The following is a 14,138-nucleotide window of genomic DNA, read 5'->3' as shown; positions in this document are numbered from 1 at the left end:
ACTGGGGATGTGCCCGCAACCAAGGTACATGCCCTTGACCAGAATCAAACCCGGGATCCTTCAGTCCACAGGCCGGCGCTCTATCCACTGAGCCAAACCAGTTAGGGCTCTTTAACAGCTTTTAAGCCCACCACACCTTGACCTTGAATCACTCGCTATTCATCTATGAGACAAGACTATGAGGTAAAATTGAAATTTAGATAAATCAGGTTAACTTTTCTCCCTGAGATACTTCATGCAATTATTTAAATGTCTCAACAATGACCAGAATAATGGCCTCAGTAGCAATTATCGCTCAAGTGTATTTGGTAGAAGAGTTTGTGTTAAATATTTTAAAACTCTATTTAGAAAAGTCACATCAACCTAATGCATTTTATTGGACAACATAAAATATACATGAGTATTATGGAAGAACACAGTCTGACACAAGAATGTGATGCTGGCTGCCAATTCTAGGACAGATGCACCAAGGCAAAGCCAACAGCCAGCAGGCAATTTAACCAGGAAGACATGGCTTTATTAAAGCGATTCTCGATTTGTCCAAAGGACAGATAGTTAATGTGCACGTGGATTATGTACACGGACAGAATCTATTTTTCTTATCCCATATGATGGTATGCTTTCTATCAGAAATCTGTAAGGGTTATGTTCAGACATTTTTAATTTTTATATATGTGTTAAAGACTATTGTGTATATGTTTGAGTCATATATTGGGAATGTTATATAAACATATATTCAGATAAATGGAATGAATTGTGTATTATAAGGAGAAAGTGCAGTACTAGTAATGATGGACCATACTGAGCCTCATAGAAATCTAGAAATATAGGGTGCCCCCCAAAAACAAATACACACACTTTGACTAATTATAAAGGCCATGTTTATTAAAATGTATTTCATTTTCAAAATTAAGCTATCAGCTGTTGAAGTGTGTATACATTTTTTGGAGACATGCTATATAAGTAATGATAAGTCAAACGTGGAAAAACAATATTATAACAGCATATGTCTTTAAAGTGATGTTGTTAGATGTATTTTTTGAATAGTGTAGAAATAAACTGACAGAGAAAATAAAAAGTTTATTAAAGATTGCATTTGGAGAATGTACAAAATCAATGTTCCCACCCTCGCCCCTACCACCACCACCGTGACTGCTTTCTGTGGTCTGGGCCACCCAGGGCCTCTCAGCATCCCCATCCTCCAGGCACCCAGAGGTGCAGCCACCGCCTCCACTGTGGCTGAGTGTGGGCCCACAGCAGCAGCCACGCACCTGGACTACATGTGGGGAGCTCCAGAGACCGCAGGCCTTCCCCGGGGAAACCGAGGCTGCCTCTCCTGCCTGCTGCACACTTAGCTCCTGTCCTCACGGGGTTGGGCAGGCATGTTTCCTCAGTTGTGAAACACTACTTCATACTGTCCTTGTTCATGAAGGAGAAGCCGGCAGAGGTGACCCACCCCTGTGGCCATCCTTGGTCACTCTCCCTCTGTGTGGCCTGTCGTTCAACCTGTAAGTATCGAACTCATTTCCTCTCATCCAGACTTTTTAAATACATTTTTTAAATTAATTTCAGAGAAGAAGGAAGAGGGGGAGAGAGACAGAAACATCAATGATGAGAGTCATTGATCGGCTGCCACCTGCATGCCCCACACTGGGGATCGAGTCCAAAACCTGGGCATGTGCCCTGACCGGGAATTGAACCATGACCTCCTGGTTCGTGAATCAATGTTCAACCACTGAGCCACGCCAGCTGAGCTAGACTTTTCATTTTCTCATAATATTTGGTTATAATCTACTTTTCTCTCTCCTTTAATTAGACACCAATGCTTTTCTCAAGGACTGAAAAAAAAAATTGATGTGGCAGAAATATGATAATCACCCAAAAGAGTAACACGTTTTTCTCTTTGAAATTAAAAAAATATATAAATTCCTGAAAAATATCTGTGAAATAGAAATTTAAAAAGAAGACAGAAAGTGAGAGATATTCATAATTAAATCTGGATTCTGAAAAAGTAGGCTCGCTATGACTGTGTTTGATATATTGGTAAATAAAACTGTGTAGGCTGTCTTCATCTTATCGGTTTCATGTTAACGGCTCCATTTTGAAAGTACTGAGATCAGCCCTGTTCAAACATTAAAAAATTACCACCTAATGCAATCTGGCAGCAACATTTGAAAACACATAGGTTTCTTAGAGGACCTCAGACTATGCATGTTTTATCCAAATAAGTAGGTACATTTCTTTTTTAAAGAAATCATGTGGATTACACTCATAAACCTTAATTACTTCTGGACTGCAAGCCTTGACTATATGCAGGCAATTGTCACCAAAACACAGGGAGCCAGGAAAAACTGGAGGATGGTGGAGTAGCAGAGAAGACACGCCTTTTGAGTCAACGTAGAGTCCCTCCCGGTTCTGTCACCAACCAACTGCAATCTTGGGTAGGTGACACCCTCTCAGAGCCCCAGAGAGGTTGTGAAATAAAAACATTAAAACTTCTCTGTGTGGTGGTTATGAGAATTAAGTTGGGTACTAAAGCCCCTGAGTCATAAGTGATACCCCATAAGTAGTAATTCTCTACCGACAGTTTTCGTTCTAGATATTCAATCTAGCGGAATTCTTCTGGGTCCCAAAGTGCCAACAAATGAAATACCAGGTGTTTTTAGTGGCGAACATTTATCTACCTTTGAGATTCTTTGTTGTCAACGATGGATTCTCACTCTATCACCAAAATATAGAATATTCACCTACTGATCAAATTTCAAAGGTTTGGAGAATTTGTTCAATTGAGCATCGTGTCCCGTGCCTTAGCTCAAGAGATCCAGTGTTCAAAGAAGAAGTTTTCAGTGGCTTTGCAGGTGCCTGTCTTGCCTGGTAGTCACATCTTTGAGGCCAGCACAGGTGACAAAGTGATGCTGATGGGAATGGATCAGTCTTTCAAGACATTTGATGATTTCATAGTCAGGAAGAGCAAGGCTGGTCATGTTCAAGCCCAGCATCTGGGAAACCACCTCCCTAAAGTCCACCAGCTGGAATATCAAACAGAAACACAGTAACTGAGAGAGCAAATGTGTCAACTACTGTTGAGCTAAATGCAACAACAACAAAAAACATGGAAAATCCAGGTGTGCATGAGGCAGGTTAAGTGACTTACTCTCATTAACCTTAGTTCTCTCATTTATAAAATAAGAAGGCTAGCCTAATAAATTACCTCTGAAGTCCTTTCAGGCACCAACCTTCAGCAATTTCATAACCACTTTTCTGATGAGCCAATTCATGTGGTATTGGCTACCAAGTCAAGAATCCCAATTAAGCAACCATGAACAAGACTCTGACCTAACTAAGATTTCATTTCTCGCTTCCAAGGTAGGAATAACTACAGACCTATCTCCCGGGGCTGTTCTAAACCAAATGAAACGATGGTTGTGTATGTGTTCTGCATACTAGGAAGTGCTTTACAAATGGTAGTGTGGTCGTGCCCATGGTCATAAGTCCTTATGCTCTAGATTAATGTTACTGGCAATGAACCTCTCAAACTAAAGGAGGAACAAATGGCAAGAAAGTTATGAGCTCATGACAACAGAAGGGCTTCTAAATGATACTCAAATCACATCAGACAGATGACCATAACACTGGACTCTCTGGGACTCCCTCACACACACACACACACATACACACACACACACACACACACACACACACACACACACACACACACACCGAGGCGGGTAGGGGGAGGACTGCAGACAATGGTGGAAATGTGCCTCACACCCCTTCCAATTCTCACAGACTGGTTGGTGATCCCAGGCTGAAGCAGAAGCAGATAAATCAGGGACAGCTGGGCGACGCCTCACTAGAGGTGCCTTCCATCTTAGGAGAGGTGTGATCTACCCTGAAGACAGGTATTACATCCAGATCTGCCTTCCAAACATTCCCACCCTATGCTTGTTCGCTTCCCAGCCTTCTCCCTACGCTGAGTCCAATTTGGGAAACATAACGCTTTCTCCAGCCTTGTCTCCCTGATGAAAAGGTTTCCTTGAAGTTCCCCATCCTTTCAAATATGGCCAAAGCTCTTAATTCTGGAGTGGTTTGACTCGGAGAGCGCTCACGCGTCATTTGGCCTTCCTCGACCCTGCCTGACACATGAGCCAGAGCAGAGGCAGACAGAGAGAAAAATATCCTAGGATCAGAGTCCACGCTGGGCCCCTGGAGCACCAGAGAGTGAGATGAAAGCCAAAGCATCGGGGGTCAGGCTGCCCGGTACATGCTTCTTCCTGCCTGACCTTTTGATGTGCTCACCAGATAACACTCTCCTCCTTGGACTGGCGAGCAAGTAAGACCTGCTTTATGGTTTACATCTGGGTTTGGTTGGCCTTCAAGTCTGGGTGCCACCGTTGGAGATTTGGGACTATTTCCTGCAGCTGATCTCTATGGAGATGAGGTTTATCCTGACCTCCCGGGGCTGAAGCCCTGGTGACCATCAGAAGATGTGGGATGATGCAACCTCCAGAAGCAATCAGCGAGCATCATAAAAACCTCCCCATAACCAGAACCTGGCTTTTCACAGGCTTTCCGTTGCTTTGATAAGAATGTCTTTTTCTTTCCTACAATCCGAGCCATGAAAATAGGAATTACTTTTCTTAGTGGAATAAATCATAATGGTTCTTTTAATGCCAAAAAAAGATGCTAGGTGGCAGGCAGAGACGTTGAAATGATATAGAAAGTTCTGTAAATTGCCTGGCTGGCATGGCTCAGTGGTTGAGCATCGACCTATGAACCAGAGGTCACAGTTCAATTTCCCATCAGGGCACATGCCCAGATTGTGGGATCAGTCTCCAGTGTGGGGCATGCAGGAGGCAACCAATTAATGATTCTTATTAATGTCTCTCTCTCTCCCTCTCCCTTCTTCTCTGAAATCAATAAAAATATGCTTTTTAAAAAAAGAATGTTCAGCCCTAACCGGTTTGGCTCAGTGGATAGAGCGTCAGCCTGCGGACCCAAGGGTCCCAGGTTCGATTCTGGTCAAGGGCATGTACCTTGGTTGCGGGCACATTCCCAGTAGGGGGTGTGCAGGAGGCAACTGATCGATATTTCTCTCTCATCGATGTTTCTAACTCTCTATCTGTAGGAAGTTTCTAACTTCCTCTCTGTAAAAAAATCAATAAAATATATTTTAAAAAAAAGAATGTTCAGTAAATTGTTTATGAAGAAATGTGTGAACAATGATCAAGCTTTGGAATTGTCCTATCTTTCCTAAGTAGGAAGGTTTCATCACCAGGTGTCTACCCACCTGCTTTTCTCTCTTTTCTGCTTCCTCCAGAGATTTCCTTAGCGTCTTCAATTCGCTGGTCACCACTTCTATCGTGTTCCTGGCCCTCTCCTTGTCCTCCTGGGCCTCGTGCTCAGTAGTGTCCAGTTCCGACCTGACGGACATGAGCTTCCTCTCAGCCTTCTCCTTCATCTTCTCCAGTTTGTCTCTGGATTTACTGAGGTCTTCAATGGCTTTGGTCTGCTCCAGAGTTTTAATCTAAGAAGACAAGAGAATGCTGATCGTCTCTTGTGTATTTACTTAGAAAAACTGCATAAATAAGTCATAGGTCAATGGAATTCACTGAACTCATAACTTCTTTATGGGTAAAGAATGAAATCTTTATATAAATTTTGTCAAACATGTGCGGGATGAACATGTATTAAGACAGCTATCATTTATAAACAACATATCAGAGTACCATTATTTGGAAAATCAATGAGATAAGATGGTAGGTAGCGTGATTCTGGAGTTGAATATTAAAATGAGGCCTGCTGGTTCTTGTGTGCAGATTCCATGAGCTCCCTGGGCAAAAGCAACTGGCTCTTTTTGCCTCTCCCAATGGGTCACGCCTGGTTTGGAAGCTTTAGGAAGAGCACAGTGTTTTACCACAAGGAGGCCCCGCCTCCCATCCCCTGGGCAAGCTGCATCACTGCTGTGAGGAAGATCTACAGCAGCACTGTTCTGGGGAAATGTCTTCTGACTTTACCAGTGAGGCGCACGTGTCTGCAAGGAGCCAGGACATCGCGATCATCAGTATTGGTGACGTGCAAGTAATAACATTGAAAATATGATCTGTGCACATGAAGTTACATACTCATGCCATCGAAATATCTGGACCAAATTCTTTCAAGTTTTAATTCCTTACTTCTCTGTATTCACTGGAAATCGGACACCTCAAATCCAGGAAGAACGTCGCCCCGATCTATCTACCCTCCTCGCTACTTGTTACAATTCAACTCCCAGAGACCAACATTGCACACCGGCACCTGCCTGACTCTTCTCATTTCTTCCTACGCAAATTCCTACATCATGAAACCCTACATGATCCCTAAAATCATAGTTGCCCTCATTTTAAAGATGTGTTTTTATTTTCTGGACTTAACATCACCCTGTTTGAGTGACTCTTCCCACAGCAACTACAGCTCTATTTCAAATATGAAAGAGCCACTAACCTGAGCTAATATGCTGACTTGTGTAATTTTTGCACTTTTCCCACAACTCTAGAAAATCAGGGGAAGGTTTCATCTTTTTTTCTGGCGTGTCCATGATGAGGCTGGCACTCTTTCGCAGAAGCGTGTATGGTGACTAGCAAAAAGCAACAAGGGAGCGAAGCTGAGCACTTGCCTTAAGCTCATTGGTGTCAGCCAGTTTGGCTTTGAGCTCAGTGTTCGATTCCCGGCACGCGCTCAGCTCCTTCTGCAGCCTCTCCACCTGCTTCTGTAACTTCCGTGTGGTGACATTGGCCTCGTCCCTCTCCACAGCCAGGCCCGTCCGCAGCCGCTTCTCCTCTTCCAGCTGCGCTATTTTCTGCCTGAGGAGGTTCAAGTGCAGTTCTTTGCTCTCCAGTCTGTCTTTCTGGGTCTTGAGCTGGTTTGACACAAACAGGAAGTTTTGCATTGAACAGCCAGTAAACATAATTGAATTACTCAGATAATGTTGATCTTTGTCCACACTTCAATAAGCCTCATAGCTAAATCATTTTAAAAAATTGTACTAGATTCCTTCTCCTGATTGCATTTTTATTTCTATCTCTTGAAGAATTAATTTTGTAGCTGCAAAGTATGAGATTGAACAGCCAGAGAAAATGCACAGAGAAATAGGCTCTCAACACCTGACTCCCTCCAACATAATGTTCATCTAATAAAAATGTAAAATTGCTTTTAAGACAATGGAAATGAGCCCAGCTGGTGCGGCTCAGTAGTTGAGCGTCGACCTATGAACAAGGAGGTCAAGGTTTGGTTCCCATTCAGGGCACATGCCTGGGTTGCAGGCTTGATCCCCAGTGTGGGGTGTGCAGGAGGCAGCCAATCAATGATCCTCTCTCATCATTGATGTTTCTATCTCCCTCTCCCTCTCCCTTCCTCTCTGAAATCACTAAAAATATATATTTTTTAAAACAACTAAAATTGCCTTATCAAGGGCAGAATATAGTAAACCGAAGAGACAAAATCCTCTCCAACACCCCACAGCAACTCTACTTGCCCTGGTCTTTCCTGAAAGAAGACAGGGTGCGAATTAGCACCAAAAACCTAGACTGACTCATCTCCATCCCTCAGGATGTGAGTAGTCTAGCTTGCTTTAAAGTTCATATATTTATAAAGTAAGCGATACCAAGGAACATTGTTTAGAATAAGTGATACCAGGGAAACGTTTTTTAAAGCTTTGTTTATATATTGAAAATCTTAGAAATAGAAGGGACTTGAAGGAAGTTTGAGTTCGTCAGTGTCTTTATTACATGCCTGGCCTATACCATCCACAAACCAAGCAGGTCCTGAAACAGCACTTATCATTGACAATTAAACTTGATGAAGGAAATTATAGTGGTTTTTAGAAAAAGATTGTGGGCTCTAAGAGGAGAAAAAAAACCTCGTGGGCTTCACATGTCACAATTAGTGAGTGGAATATTAAGTACAGAAACCTCTTTCATCTGTTACAAAAATTAGGAACGAGAATCGTGTAGAATTATAGAATGTTAGAGCTGAGGAACGTCATATTTTTCCTAATTTTTTTTTTAATCCTCACCCGAGGATATTTTCCATTGATTTTTAGAAAGAGTGGAAGAAAGAGGGAAAGACAGAGAGAAATATCAATGTGAGAGAAACACATTGATTGGTTGTCTCCTGCATGAGCCCCTACCAGGGCCCAGGCCAGTACATGTCCTTGACAGGAATCGAACCCAGGGCCCTTTGGGCCGCAGGCTGACGCTCTACCCACTGAGCCAAACCAGCTAGGACACGTTTTCCCCCATTACTGACTGCATTTATTAAGTGTTCAGAGGTGTGAAGAACTAATGGAAATGTGGGCTTGAGTGTCTTGCCTAACGGTGACAGCAATGTCCCTGCCCGGAACCCTTTGTAACACGGCCGCTTCAATATTTCTCTGACTAACCTCCCTTCCTTGAGCTTCTTCATGTTGAAGTCCACTCTATTGCAAATTTACACTAGCAAGTTCTGTGCACGCGTAATTTTAATAATTACACAAGACTTAAGAAAAAATGGTATTAGATATTGACAAAAAATTCAGTTATCTGAGGGAAACTTCAGAAAAAATTGTAGCTCCAGTTAATGTCTCTGATGGTAACAGGGGTTGTCTCCTTTCTTTTAAAAATATTCCCAAAGATACAGTACATGGAGAGGTCAAATGTAAATAGAGCATCTTCTATGAGCCAAGAGTTCAAAATGTTATTTATTAAAAATGTACAACCTCCTGAAGGAGGTGTCATGCCCATCTTCAGTATGAGGAGAGGAAGAGAGGAATACAATTTCCCAAGGTCACAGAGCTTGGCGGAGCCAAATTGGGAACCCAGATGGGACTCATTACATGGCCTGCACACTGTAACTCTACCACAGAATTTTCTCCTAAGAACTATTATAAGGATACATTTGTGTTTTCCTTTTTCCTTCCCCAATGCCAATAATTACATAACTAATAATTATATTTTTATCCTCTTCATGCATTCATTTATTTAGTCTAAACTGTTTCTAACTCTCCCTTTGAGTGAATGAAAATCTCTTCTCTCTCTACTTTCTAGTCTAATAGAGCTTTTACAAAGGCAGAGACGGCTAACTGTTCCCCAATTCTCCTCTCCTATAGTTATAGAAACAGTACGTTTTTCAGCTAGGTAAATGGCTAGCCAGAGTAAAGATTACCGTTTCAAGCCTCCCTTGCAGCTAGCTTTAACCATCAGAACATATTCCATGGGACATAAACACAAGCTCATGGAGCAATTTCTGGGAACCTCCTTTAAGACAGCTCATGTCTGCTCTTTTGCATCCCTCTCCTGCGTCCCTTCCTTCTCCAACTTTCTTGCTGGAATACAGATATAATATTTCTAAAAACTATTTTTAACCATGAGGATAAGGACCACCCTAGGGATGGGTGACTAATGAGCTTAAATGAGCTGGGTTCCTTCAAAACTTCACAGAGCTGAGCTGTCACACTAGCCCTAAGCTGCCTACTTCCAGGAATTCATGCAACAGAAGAAAAACAAAACACTTCTACTTGTTTAAGCCACTGTTACTTTGGGTCTTTATTACTCATAGTCTAACATAACCTTAGGTGATACCTGCCATCACTCAGACTTGAAACAGATTCTAAACACATATTATTATAATCATGTTTCCTGGCCACATTGATAATACGGTAGCAGTAAGTTATATTTCAATATTAAAGTTTCACAGATATTCATTCTCTCAACATTGGCAAGTTTCCACCTCTCCTACCTTTCTCTGTAAATTGTGGGCGATAGTCTTATTTTCAATGACGGCATTGCTCTCGAGGCGTACCAGCTGCTCTGCGCGAGCTAAAACTACATCTAGACGCATGTCAAAACCAAGTTCAGCAGCCATCTGGTCCAATTTCATTTTCTCTGAGAGCTGGTCCAGAAATTTAAGATACTACACCCAAGAACAAAAATGAAAATGGGACACAAAAATAAAGTTAACAGGCGATCTCACACAACCCTCCCCTTTCTCCCAAATTTATAGGTAGTTCTCATTAAACCCAGTAGGAGCCCGGCCCCCCAACACCAAAGTTTGGTAACGAATTCCTGACCCACCCTGCCAGCTCCATGTCCTGCTCCTTGACCATATTCTCTTGACTCTCCTGGTCAGTGACCTTGATGTTCAATCTAATATTATACACTCTTCTTAACCTTGCCACATGACAGATTTGCATGCTCCCAACTATTTCTCCATCTCTCTGCTTTGCTACATGCTGCTGCCACCACGACCCTGCTAGGCTAATCCAGCCCCAGGCATCCACCCATCCAGACCTTCCATGGAAATTTTTCCCACCCTATGTGGCCCAGGCCTCAAAAGTGGAAAATGAGGACTTAACCAGTTGCCACAACACTCTCTATACAAACAACCTTTGGACAACATTTTTGCTTTAGAGAAAATGTATTTAAGAGTTGTTAATGTATCATATAGTTAAAGGAACAACACTCCAAAATGGAGTTGTTATCAGGAAAGTCAAAGTTCACATTTTATTCATTTTTAAAAAAATATATTTTATTGATTTTTTTACAGAGAAGAAGGGAGAGGGATAGAGAGTTAGAAATATCGACGAGAGAGAAACATCAATCAGCTGCCTCCTGCACGCCCCCTACTGGGGATGTGCCCACAACCAAGGTACATGCCCTTGACCGGAATCGAACCTGGGACACTTCAGTCCGCAGGCCAACGCTCTATCCACTGAGCCAAACCAGGTAGGGCAAAGTTCACATTTTAACAGGTTAAAGTGACAAAACTGTTCTGGGACCTTCCTCCACTTGATTTCTGTGGCTCAGCTGGCCATGCCAGATGTAGCGTAATGTCTACTAAGTACTTGCTGGATAACCAAATCGATCAATGTGCTTTCTGTATCATCATTCCATGATTTGGGTTCCATCTTTGAGATTTTTTTCTCATGGCAATAACTTGGGCAATTTCATGTTTAAATAAATATAAATTCCTGACAACTGAAGCAATCCATTGTTTTTTTAATCCTCACCCAAGTATATGTTTATTGATTTTAGAGAAAGAGGGAGGGAGGGAGGGAAGGAGGGAAAACATCAATGTGATGAAGAAACATGCCCTGAGCAGGAATCAAACCTGCAACCTATTATCTTCTGATCTGAACTTTCTAAGAATCCCAACTGGGCTCCCTACCTTCAGTGTCTGGAACTGCAGAGCCATTCTGCCTTCAGAAAACCTTTTTCTTTTCCTTAAAACCCTTCTATGCCTCCCATTACCTATAGGATAAAGCCTCCAGTAATGGGCCTGACCTACCTCAATTATCCCTACCTGCCTCCAGAGCCACCTCCCACCTTTGGCCTCGCCCAGTCTCTTTGTGCCTCATTCGTCTTCTAAACAGTCCTATTACACCTCCCTTCCTTCATCCCTCCTGCTGTTCCCTCTGCCTCAGATCCCTTCCCCACTCTTCTGCCGGACAAATTCCTACCTGTTCTTTAAAGCCCCTCACATATGTCACCTGCGGAATCTGCCCCTTCTCCCCACTAAAATGCTACTTACCCTTCAACGATCAACTCAACTATCGTCTTCCTGTAAAATCATCCCTTTATACAGAAGCTATCACTCTTTCCACTGGGCTCCTGTTGCTCTTTCTTAATCAGTACCCCTGTTATACACTTATAGTCTTTAGTACAGCAAATTATTTGAATGACTGGCTCCTCTATTGAAGATGAGCCATTTAAGATGAATCGTGAGTTACGCATTCATACCTTACCCTCCAAGCCTTCAGCGTCTCATATATAACAGCTGTCCAATATATTCGTTAAGTTTAATTAGATATAATTGAATGATTAGATTTCATTTGAATCAAGGAAGTGCCAAACAATAGGAAGAGACTTCAAAACAATACCCATTGTTCCTTGAAATTTACTCATGATTCAGAGTGTAACCATCTATGGAATTGCTGCAAAATTCAGAATAATTTCAGGTAAAATACTACAGTGCAACAGATGCATCCACCCATGGACATGCCCTCCGGTTATTACCTTTTGTTTCTCAAAACTCAGGTTGTCTCGCAAAACATCTCCAGACACCAGCTCCCCCTCCAGGTGTGCCAGCTGACCCTGAAGGGCCTCCAGCTTGTGCTCAGCTTGCTGGGCTCTCTGCAGGGCTTTCTGGTGAAACCCAGACTCATTTTCCAACTGTTCAACAAGCTCAGATATTTGGGCTTCAAGCTGGGAAACCATCTGGAAACAAACAAAACAAGAATAAGCCTTGTTTTCGATGCGCTGAAGTGTTAAAATCTAGTGCTCAGTGCAAGCAGCTATTATTTATAACAACAACATCCAGATTCTTCAGAAAAATGGACTGAGAAACAGGTAATTGATCGATGTATTTGAAATAAATCTGTATCCATTACCTAATAAAATACTTTTGATTGGCCTTTTTAATTTTTATCTAATTCCTCAAATAAGTTACTCCATAAATGTTTATGGATAACATTTACTTACCCCTAAAACTGCCATTAATTTAGGAATCTTAAAGCTTAGTTGGAAAAAGAGTTCAGACAGATAGTACTTTTAAAACCTATACAAGTGTCAAAAAAAAACTATATAAGTATCATTCTTCTTCTACCATATGTAGTGGTTTAAAGACTATGCAGTGAGTTCATCTTGATAAGCAACCTTGAGAAGTTATCTGAATTCAAGAGCACAAAGCTACAGGGTGGGGCAAAAGTAGATTGACAGGTGTTCATATGAGAAATAATACAATAAGTGAAAATAATAATACGAGGATAAACTCTGTTTCATCTACTCACAACTGGAAACCCACTTGTGCCCCAGCCTGCATTGCTTCAAGCTCCTTTTCCATTTTCTATTGAGTATGGTTACTCCTTCACTAACCGTCAGTGGTGCTGCCTCTGGGCTACACAGTTATGGGGCAATGTTATCGTCTGAACATGTGAAAGGTCAAAGTTATTTTAATATGGTGATTCTGCATAGGGTCAATGGCAGTGTACAAGCAGGCAGGACAGTCTGAGTATTACCTCCCCTCCTATAACATAAGGTCACTGCTTTTCTGATGAATGCCCCAAGACTCGCAGGACCCCTCACTTGCTCAGTGCTTCCACCCTTCTGTGAAGTTGCTCTTTGTCCTCACCTTCCCTTAAACCAAGAACATAAGTTTACCAAAGACCGCAGGTATGCTTTGAGAAACTCAAATTGATTCTTGCAAATCTAGTTTTCATAAAATGTTGAATTCAATAAAAACACCAAGTGTGAGGTGATAAATTTGGTTTTGATGGTTTGTTTTCAAAAAGGAGAGGGGGGAAAGTAGTAGATATTTACATAATAGTACCATTCTCACAGAAATTGAAATATCTTGATGGTTTCAGATTTACTGCTTCTGTTTAAAAAAACAACTTCTGCTTGTCTATCTATAAACAACCATGCTTAAAGGCAAGAAGAAATTAAAGCTGTGTTAAATATTTTGAAACAATAGGATTTGTTCTGAGTTACCCTCAGAGCTTAAGCTGAGGATCAATAGTTATAAATCAGAAAAAGAATTCACTTCAATGTAAGAAAAAAATTTTTCCCTGGTCCCTATAATTATAAAGTAATGCATGCCCATTGTTAAAGATCCATTCAGAACAAAATAAATAAATAAATAAACCAAAAAATAATCCCCGTGATCTCACTGCCCAGAGATAGAAACTATTAATATTTTCAAATAACCTATTTCATGCACTGTTTAAATATCATTGAGATGACACTATATTTGCCATTTTATCTTTTTGCTTTTACCTCACATTTTAAGCATCTTTCCATGTCAGGCAGTAGACTCCCAGTTGCTGGAGATGGCCAGAAGTTGGCCAATCATTAGTTAAGAATGTGCTGGGGTGGGTTGAAGTGCTCTAATCAGAAATGATAGACTACTTGACCTCTACACTCTCTAATCCTGTACTTCTATTGTTCTCAAGGTCACAGGGCTATGTTCCCATTAATTCTAGACCTCTGAGGGTGCTTGAAATCAAATATTTGTGGGAAGCTGCTCAATGCCACATCCAAGGAATTATATTTCCCAAGGAAATTTCAAATTTCATACAGAATATGAAGACTCTGAGAACCATCATTTCGTATTTCTCATCCTAACTA

The 14,138-nt window shown here is 41.5% G+C and overlaps 1 protein-coding gene across 4 annotated transcripts in view; it reads right to left on the bottom strand.

Annotated features, from left to right (window-relative positions):
* Nucleotides 1-1,741: 1,741 nt before the first annotated feature.
* Nucleotides 1,742-14,138, bottom strand: part of ARMT1 (acidic residue methyltransferase 1) — a 138,518-nt gene continuing 126,121 nt past the window's right edge. For all 4 annotated transcript variants that reach the window (XM_014532147.1, XM_014532145.1, XM_014532148.1 and 1 more), the window contains 5 exons: nucleotides 12,030-12,230; nucleotides 9,754-9,927; nucleotides 6,656-6,898; nucleotides 5,291-5,527; nucleotides 1,742-3,029 (listed from right to left, as the gene is read on the bottom strand). In XM_014532147.1, the coding sequence (XP_014387633.1) occupies nucleotides 2,844-3,029; nucleotides 5,291-5,527; nucleotides 6,656-6,898; nucleotides 9,754-9,927; nucleotides 12,030-12,230 (1,041 nt within the window). In that variant the 3' untranslated portion in view covers nucleotides 1,742-2,843. The remainder of the gene's footprint in view (nucleotides 3,030-5,290; nucleotides 5,528-6,655; nucleotides 6,899-9,753; nucleotides 9,928-12,029; nucleotides 12,231-14,138) is intronic.

The sequence above is a fragment of the Myotis brandtii genome, unplaced genomic scaffold (assembly GCF_000412655.1).
Source record: "Myotis brandtii unplaced genomic scaffold, ASM41265v1 scaffold847, whole genome shotgun sequence".
Classification (NCBI taxonomy): Eukaryota; Metazoa; Chordata; class Mammalia; order Chiroptera; family Vespertilionidae; genus Myotis; species Myotis brandtii.
Note: the sequence above shows the minus strand (reverse complement) of the source record. Positions and strands in the feature narration are given on the sequence as shown.